The 10,100-nt window shown below is 36.6% G+C and overlaps 2 protein-coding genes across 2 annotated transcripts in view; both read right to left on the reverse strand.

The window, feature by feature from the left end:
• The window catches only part of ptpra (protein tyrosine phosphatase receptor type A), a 29,495-nt gene extending 21,540 nt beyond the window's left edge, over positions 1-7,955 (reverse strand). Inside the window, exon 1 of the mRNA XM_016229572.1 lies at positions 7,562-7,955. The gene's annotated coding sequence lies outside the window, so the exon portion shown is untranslated. The remainder of the gene's footprint in view (positions 1-7,561) is intronic.
• Positions 7,956-8,769: 814 nt separating this feature from the next.
• Positions 8,770-10,100, reverse strand: part of idh3b (isocitrate dehydrogenase (NAD(+)) 3 non-catalytic subunit beta) — a 13,625-nt gene continuing 12,294 nt past the window's right edge. The window contains exon 11 of the mRNA XM_016229600.1: positions 8,770-9,333. Coding sequence (XP_016085086.1) covers positions 9,256-9,333 — 78 coding nt within the window. The 3' untranslated portion in view covers positions 8,770-9,255. The remainder of the gene's footprint in view (positions 9,334-10,100) is intronic.

Raw genomic sequence — 10,100 nt, forward strand, 5'->3', positions numbered from 1 at the left:
AAAAAAGTAACGGACAACGCACCATATGGTAACGGTAACGGAGTTAATTTATTTAAAAAGTAATGCGTTACAGTATTAGTTACTGTCAAAAGTAACTGCGTTACAGTAACGCGTTACTAGTAACGCGTTACTGTTACGCAGTTACTTTTGACAGTAACTAATACTGTAACGCATTACTTTTTAAATAAATTAACTCCGTTACCGTTACCATATGATGCGTTGTCCGTTACTTTTTTAAATTAATTAATTTTGGCTGAAGTGTAGCCTACAGCCTAACCTGTTTACAGCAGCGACGCATTGTAGGATTGGTGGATGCCAACCACTGTAAACACGAAGACGCACTGTGGGCGTGTTTCCGTTTATTCAAGTATGTGCGGCAGTCATGGCGAGTCAAGGCGAGAACAAGACGAGTTTCTCAAAGTGGAAATATGCTCATTATTTCACTTTAGTTGAGCATAAAGACAAAAACCTTTTAGTCAAATGTAAGCTGTGTCTTTCTGGTTCGAAGGTCCTATCTACTGCGATAAACAGCAACTCCAATCTGTCGAAGCACCTCCAGAAAGTACATGCCTCGACGAAGCTAGAAGCTAACCCGGTGTCGGTGGACACACTCGAAGTGAGTCAAGCCCCTCCAGCCAATTGTACATTGTTGATAGTTTTCATACTTAAGCTGTGAAAGGAACATTTTTAAGGGCTCAACACAACAGCTTTTATGATGCAGAAGCCACTTTAGTTTTTGATTCTGAAGCTATTGCGCGGTATGTTGTTGAAAACATGCAGCCTGTCTCTACTGTGGAGTCGCTGGCTTTCAGGCAGCTCGTTAGCATGATAACATGTTCAGGTGGCACACAGCAAATGGGACGAAAAACTTTTTCCAACTACTTGGATAAAGAATATTCAAAAACAAATAATATTTGTTTGTTAAAAATAATGGTTAGTTTAGTAGCCACAGTGACATTTCTGTTATATCTTACAACACTAATTTTATGCATTATAAAATGCATTACGTTGTATTGCTAGGAAAAATGCTGTTTGTTTTTGTTTGCTTGTTTGTTTTTACATTTTTATGGACATATACAACAGCAGATTTTGCACTTTGAATGCACACAGCTTACTTTACATAAGTTGGTGACATGCAACTCTTAATTTGTGGTTAGGTTGAAAATTGCTCATAGATTTCATTTTTAAACAGCATTTATATTTTTTGTTTTTTTTTAATGCATATCATTTATGGTTGTCAATAATAGCAGTTTTTTGGTGCTGAGTTTCTCGAAATTGATTCTGAATAATTCAGATTGCTTTCATTTATTTATTTCAAAATGTTTTGTGTTATGTTGTACATTGTTGATAGTTTTCATACTTAAGCTGTGAAAGGAACATTTTTAAGGGCTCAACACAACAGCTTTTATGATGCAGAAGCCACTTTAGTTTTTGATTCTGAATATATTATTCAGCTTGTTTTGTTATTTATTTCAGAAATCCTTGTGATATATTCAGTTTGTGCTGGTCTGACTTAAATAAAATAGTGTTTAAAAATTACTTTCTGTTTAAGTCAGTTTTGTGTTTGTATAGACCATAACGCATAAAAGGGCATTAATGGGAACATTAAAGAACGTTCTTTAAAAAAGTAACTAAAAAGTTACTTTTAACAGTAATGCATTACTTTTTGGTGTAAGTAATCAACAAAGTAATTGAGTTACTTTTTGAATGAAGTAACTAGTAACTGTAACTAGTTACTATTTCTTAGTAACTAGCACAACACTGGTAATATAGGTAAAACAACCGCATAGCCGCTCTTTAGTGTAGATGCATGTTGATTTTATCAGACGATGCCGCGATTATAAATGAGAGTGACTCCTGGTTAACATGTATTAAAAGGGGTCGTGTTTAGTCACTATTTAATGTGGTATTTTTTGACAATATTCACTCATGACAGTAAAATAGGGCATTTTAAGTCAATATACTGCAGTATTTCCTCTCTCAATCAGTAGAAAATATGGTCATGCATGAAAAAAACAATACCGTCATGTACCGTGAAACCGGTATAATTTAGAAAAATACCGTGATATACTGTACATTTTTGGTCATACCGCCCAGCACTAATAATGACGTGTCTTGCATGAGGAACAGAGCAGATTCAGAGCAGTCACACTGGTTTGGAACGACACTGCTTTAAAATAAAAGCTATAGCTATAGCAGAAATGTATAGCTGTGATTCATGCATATGTCATGTTTTCAAAAGAAGCAACTTACACTAACATTGAAAAGTTTGGTAAGACTTTTTAACGTTTTCGAAAGAAGTCTCTTATGCTCACCAAGGCTGTATTTATTTGATAAAAATTATAGTAAAACAGTAATACTGAAAAATATTATTACAATTTAAAATAAATATTTTTATTTAAATACATTTTAAAATGTAATGTATTCCTGTAATGCAATGCTGAATATTCAGCAGGCATAACTCCAGTCTTCAGGGCCACATGATCCTTCAGAAATCATTCTTATACGCTGATTTGGGCTCAAGAAGCATTTTATTATGATCAATGTTGGAAACTTAATATTTTTGTGGAGACAGTAAAACATTTTGTTTCAGGATTCTTTGATAAATAGAAAGTTCAAAAGAACAGCATTTATTTGAAATAGAAATACGTATGTCTATACTGTCACTTTTGATTAACTTAATGCATACTTGAATAAAATAATTAATTTAAAAAAAAGTTCTCACTGACCCCAAGCTTTTGAATACTTGTGTGCATTGCATTCAAGGAAAACATTTAAACAGTTATGCATTCCCTGGGAATCAAACCCATGACCTTGGCATTGCCAGTGCAAAGGCTGACTGCTTGAGCAACAAGAATGCATCTTCTGGTCAAAATGAGGAAGGAAAAAAACACTGCAAAATACATTGCAAAGCCATTTCAGCTCAATTAAATTTGTTCAAAGTTTGTTCAAATCCCTCGGGTGCGCTACTTTTCCCATTTCATTTGTGTAAATGCACCAAACATCAAATCCTTCAGAGCTTGTTGAGTATACGTGTGATATTACTTTTCTAACCAATCAGGAATCTAAAAACATGCCATAAAGTCGAATGAATGAGGGACCAGAGGTACATCTTAAGAGACAAGAAAAAAACACTTCCGATTCTTCTACTTGGGCTAATAACAACTACTTAAAGGGATAGTTCACCTAAAAATGAAACTTCTGTCATTAATTACCACGACGCATGTGTGTTCCTTTGCTCATAAACAAGGAGTTGTACTCTCTATAGTGGTGCCTAAGGTGAGGTGGAGTGGAATTGTTGAATAAAGTCATTATTTTTGTTTTCTTTGCGCACAAAAAGTATTCTTGTAGCTTTGTTAAATTACGGTTGAACCACTGATGTCACATGGACTATTTTATTGATCTCCTTACTACGTTTCTGTGCCTTGACCGTGGTAGGACCCTTGCCGTCTATGCGGGGTCAGAGAGCTCTCGGATTTCATAAAAAAATGTCTTAAATTGTGTTCCGAAGATGAATAAAGGTCTTCCAGGTTTGTAACGACATCAGGGTGAGTAATTAATGACAGAATTTCCATTTTTGGGTGAACTATCCCTTTAAGATACCTTTACACCTTTAACAACCACACAGCAACACACTAACAACAGGATAACAATCCATTATTGCATGTACACTTCCTCTACCTTGAAACGGCCAAAACTGATGACTGTGATGAATTGTTCAGTCCTAAACACATACCAGAGGAGTCATGCTTTTATAAACAGCTTCACTAACACTCACTTCTGCTCTCTTTATCTGTGTAGCTCTCAAGCCTGAGAAAATAAGCCAGCCATTTTCCTCTTTTCTACATCCTAAAACCATCTCAATAAACAGTACAGCTTTTATATGAACTACAAACCTGTTAGGCAGTGAACAGGTGTGTTGTACTTTCTGTATGCCTTCAGAAACCACAGTTTTTAGAAAATAAAGAGTTGCAAACAAAGTCAAAACACACTTTATACACTGTAATGATTTTTTGAAGTTGTAACTGCAACAGAGATTACTGGAGTATGTTTCACAAGAATCTCAGTCTTTCTACTTATGAAATTTCCTAGCAATTTTTTTCAGTGTACACTGCAGTTGAGTTCGGGTCAGGGAAACTGGTCCTACATCAATGCAATGGAGGCCCTTTCTGTTGCCGGAGAGCATTTCCAAAGGAGAGATAATGGGTATCTGTCTGTCACCATTCACAGTTTATTAATACGCTGTTCTGCACCCTGGAGGAGTGCCCCTCTTCATCTCCCTTAAACTGGGACAGCCCAACAGACAGGCAAGATGACACTGCATCCGCCGCCGTCACAAGAAGAACCCTGATGGTGTTTCACAACACACACAACCCACAATTCCTGCGAACCTTCCTGTGCACGGCTTCCAGCAACTCATTCAGAATAGGGATTGAATGATTACTCAAGTTACCGGATTACAAAATAGCTAAGGGAGGATTTTCATTCTCTAGTAAATTCACACTAAAAAATGCTGATCTCATGAAACACAAAACCAACAAACACAACATACCAAGTTTACTTCTAATTCACACATTTCCTGCCAAAATTAGCACAGAAAATGCAATGTTTTTTTTAACGGTAAGATAAGACCATGGCATTGGACATAAATTGGAAAGTAAATACATTTGATGATAAAAGCTTTTCATTTAAACATAGACTACCATTCAAAAGTTTATGGTTACATGATATTACTGTATTTAACTTATTTTGATCAAATAAATACAGTCTTTGTGAGCATAAGTGACTTATTTTAAAAACATTAAAAAATCTTTCTGATCCCAAAATTTTGAACAGAAGTGTACAGTTTCTGTATCACTGAAGATTTTATTAGCGCTCAGAATTAAACCACGTCTGTTTACCAACAAAGCCATTAGCAGTGATTTTAATTTAGACATGCAAAATAGAAAAGGCAGGCTTAAATAAGAAAAATCAGCAAAATCAAAAAAACCTGGAATGTTGGTTAACCTGAGTCACAAACAATAGCTAGATATAGAAATCTTTAACCACTCCCACAGTATGACTTGAGAGATTATGTGCAAAGTACTGAAATCACAGTAAACGGATAACTTTAACCCATCTAGGGGAAAGGGGGTGGCGTGGTGTATTGCCGGCAGTTTTGTGTCAGGGTTTCCCAGAGACTGCTCTGGTCTAGCCACATCACACACAGAGGACGGGAAGTGGCAAAGATGAGGTCAGTATTTAGCACACAGTCAGACTGAGCCACACAGTGAGCGCACACATAGGCCTACAGTTAGGGCTGCACGATTAATCGAATGCGATTGTCATGCGCATTTTGTTAAAAAAGCCGGTTCTGTAATCAGCAGGAAATCATCATCACGTGCTTTCAAAATGCTGGGTCAAATTTTTTAGAGTGTACAAAGCACTATATAAATTAATGTGACTTGACTTTAGTGTCAACATTAATGCATCAATGTTCATCTTTTAATTCAACCATGAACAATTAATTCTCTATGGTTCAACGATAACCAACAAATACCCCTTATGTATAATAAAATCTGAGATGCACTGCATCAGCTAACCAAACGTTATTTTTCACATCTTTAAAATGCAATATAGAGAATCTGTTTAAATAGACATAATTCCTTAATTTATTTGACATATGTGACCATTCATACAATGCACATATCCAGTGAAAGAGACTAAAGCTAGTGCATTGAGTGACTAGATTTTTAATCCAGTATTCTCTAGGCATACTAGCACTGCAGTGGCGGGCAAACTACGACCGAGTGGAAGCAAAATGTCTCAGGTTACTTATGTAACCATGGTACCCTGAGTAGGGAACGAGACACTGCGTCCTCTAGGTTTCCCCATAGCGACCACTAGAGGACCTCCGATTTATAAAGCAGAAAGCGGGCGAATTAGCACGGCAACTTTCACCTAAGTGCAGACAATGGATAGCGCACTTGACTGGACGTCTGAGCGACATAATTCCTGTGTTTGTGTCCACAAAAAGCTCCCTATCTACCAGCTCCCTCGCGTCCCCCCTCCCCTTCACACACACACATACACACACACACAGGCCAGCCTTTAAAAACATGTAGCGACAAAGCGCTGATCAATATGTTCACTTTCAGCGCCCACAGCGCGTGACGCGAACGCACTGGACTCCCATTGTCTTCCCATCCGTTATTGTTACAATGTTTAGAATGTATCCAGTCTGGGATGATTAATATTGCTACAACGTATCCAGACAGAAAGAATATGCATAGCTACAGTGTATCTAGTTTGGAACCATTAATAGTTACAATTTATCCAGTCAGACTCAGAAATCATTCATATTATTACAATACAAACAGTCAGTTACTCACTCTTAACATTACAATGCATCCAGTTAAATAGCACTGACATAGCTTACCAGTCTGGAACCAATAATAGTTGACATTTATCCAGTCAGAAAACATTCATATTGTTACTAGTAAGAAATTATTCACATTGCTACAATATATCTTGTCTGAGACCATTATATTATTAGAATATATCCAGTAAAACGATTAATATACCACTCCATAACCATTAAAAAAAGCTACAATATATCCACTCAGAAATTATTCATATTGCTACAATGTAGCCAGTCTGATTAATAATATTATAATACATCAAAACAATGTATCCAGTCAGAAAACATTTACATACAATGTACCCAGTCTGGAACAATTAAAAGTGACAATTTATGCAACCAGAAATATTTACAGTACGGAAATTATTTAAATTGCTACAGTGTTCCAGTTTGAGAAAATGAATATGCTTAGAATGTATCCAATAAAAAAACTATTAAAATTGAAACAATGTATCCAGCCAGAAATCATTTTTATTGCTACAATATATCCAGTCAGTGAACACTGATATTGCTAGGTGTCCAGAAATAATTGATATAGCTACAAAATATCCCGTCAGAAATAAATATTGATACAATATCCAGTCTAGAACCATCCAATATTGTTAGCATTTACCGAGTCCAAAATCATTTATCCTGTTACACTGTATCCAGTTATAGGTTGTTTTTTTCCAGTCATACATCACTTATATTTTAACAACGTATCCAGTCTGGGACCACTAACACTGACTCGATGTATCAAGTGAAGTATCTTTCATAATGTCTCTTTAGCCAGTCAGAAATCACGCCTGCGTTCTGGCGCACAATCTGTCTGACTTCCACTAAAAGCTATGCGTGTCTCTCTTCCTCTCCCCCTCCCTTTTCTCGGCAGACCCCCCACCCCCTCATTTTTCCCTCCTTGCCTCCCAGCTAGTTCGGCAAATGTTCGCGTTGCTTCAAACATTATTGGATGCGCTCCCAAGACACCCTTGCGCGGTGCGTAAACGTTACATAAATCTGCGCCTGGGTCTCTGTTGTGCCACAAAAGGCTTTGCTTTCTTTGGCTAGACGACCCACTAACGTGACAAAACCTGAGTGACACAAGGGATAGATATCAGACAAACTGTGGCGATGAACAGAAGTTTGCGCTGTTAATATATTCAGAGAAGCGGCGATGTAACTCACCTTGACAGCCCTGTCCCGCACTACGGAGCCTGATGTTCCAGATAAAGTGCGATTGTTTTCCACTTCCCCGGCCCCTGTCTCCACACCCCAGGAACCGAGAGTGTGTTCGGGGTGGGGGGCCTGGGTGATAGGAATGATCTCGGACAGACAGCCAATTTGGAGTGGGGCAAAGCAACGAAGGCGCTTACTGGTATCCAAAATGCATGTCTCGGGAAGTCTTAAAGGTGTGCGCTAGCTTTCCGACAAGCTTATATTCCTGCCCTCTCCGCGACACGGGGAATCAGTATCCCACGATTTGTTGGTTGTATCCGGGCGCGTCGCTCGCCTCCTAATCCGCCATGTTGTGCCCCTGCGCCTGGAATGGGAAGCAGCGGATTCCCAGGCCAGGCCCCTCCTCTCCTCTTCCCACGCAGAGACGCCGCGACATCTGGCGGACGGCTTGCTTCCAAGAAAGAGGAATGTACAGTAGGCGCTTAGCTGCAATGCGCCACCCTGCGGCCGGTTGTGATATTGCGTGTTGCAGAGCAGAGCAGTCCGACAGGAGCTCTAATGAAGCATATGCAGATTAACTGTAGGGATTTCCTTCAGGTCTTCTTCAGTGTTCGGGATTTGGCGTGAATTTTGAACAGCTGATAAATTATATCAGTCAGTGTCTGTCTCATTTAAAATAATTTTATGTAATGTATCCCATAAAATGTAGTGCATCATTCTTGAAAAAAGAAACTCATCTTAATCAAGTCTAAGATGTTTGGCTGGTTTAGCAGGTTTAAGTTGCTATCCCAACCTAAATATAATACAGTTCTATCATAATCATTTTTTTTTTTTGTATTCTATAAAATGAACGATGCCATTTGTTAATATGTGTTAACTAAATTAGTTAACATGAACTAATAATAAAAAAAAACATTTAATAATCTTAATGTTTAATTTCAACATTTACTAATACATTATTAAAATCAAAAGTTGTAAAACATCATAAATACGTAAAAAAACCCGCTCATTGTTAATTTTAGTTAATGCATTACCTGAAATTACTTTTCAATACTACTAATATTTTCTGGGTGGGAAACTTTTAGTTAATAACAACGAGGACATTCAGCATTAAAAAAAAAGAAATAGTCTGACTCCAAACCATTTTTTTATTGCATAAAGATTTTATGAATAAGTGATACTCATTCTTTTGTTTTTATTATATTCTGGCATAATATTTATTGTTTTTTTCTATATAATACTTGTACATATTTAAATAATATTTATAATATTTCAACCATGTAAACATGGTCATTGTAGATGACTAATGGAACATTTCTCTTGTTGCAAGGCCATCACTTTGTATAGCACATACAGTTTTCATTTAGAGTAATATTACTAAAAAAAGACAACATACTTGCCAGAATATTATTTACTATTTTATTAATGGTAACGATTAAACAAGTAGCAATTGCAATTAAGTAATAAATAGCTGAATAAATACATATTTTTAAAGCAGCATCATAAAGCAGTACAGTCTGGTATATCAGTGGATCTGGATAGAGACAACATATGAATCTTGAGCTCTATTGTACACTGTGTGATAATCTAAAAGTTAGGCCAATAGCAAGGCTTCAAATCTTGGACCAAAAGAGTTTGACACTGGACAACCAGTGCTGCAGATTGTGCTTAAAATGATATTTGTGGAGTGCGCTGGGATTGGTTTAGATGGCCAGATTAGAGATGACAGCCCTGGTGAACTCATCGCTTGTCGCGTAGCCTCCCAGGTCTGAGGTGCGAACCTACACCAAAAAGAGCAATAAAATATTTTACATTTTATGGTGCACCTAAAAAAATAAAACAAAATCTGTAACTAACAGTTTGTCCTCACTCTCTCTCACACACACACACTTCTTGAACATTCAGCACATTTAGGGTATGATGTTTATTTTGATTTAGTTTGTGAATGTTAAATTCAGAATGTCAAATGAGGATGAAATGATTGTCTTCAAACAATGTAAGCAATCCACATACAACCAGTGATTACAAACTGACACTTTTCAATACTTTTGTTTTTACATATTTAATTTTTGGCTTTGAAAAAGAAAAAAAAAATCACATTTGACAAAACATTGCTCAGTTCATCTTAAGCATGAATAAACCTTGAAATCTTTGTAAATTGAAATGTGTGGTTTCCACCTTCCCAAACAAGGTAAGAGAGGAAATATTAATACTGAAGGTGCTGAGCTTAGAAAAATACAAAGACAACATCAGTCAGATCAGTACCGCAATGACTAGGGTAAGTTTGAAAATGCCTGAGAGGCAGAGAGATATCATTTGCCTTTGATATCAATCAGTCATCAATGGCACGAAGCAGACTTCCTGCTCACAACATTTGCATCATCAAATGAATCAAATGAAAACAAAAAAAATAAACACTAGCTTTCTATTTTTTCTATTCTATCTACTTGTTTTTCTTTGTGTGTGTGTATATAATAAATATATATATATATATATATATATATATATATATATATATATATATATATATACACACACACACTTCCCT

Source organism: Sinocyclocheilus grahami, unplaced genomic scaffold, assembly GCF_001515645.1.
Source record: "Sinocyclocheilus grahami isolate Dianchi unplaced genomic scaffold, SAMN03320097.WGS_v1.1 scaffold355.1, whole genome shotgun sequence".
NCBI lineage: Eukaryota > Metazoa > Chordata > Actinopteri > Cypriniformes > Cyprinidae > Sinocyclocheilus > Sinocyclocheilus grahami.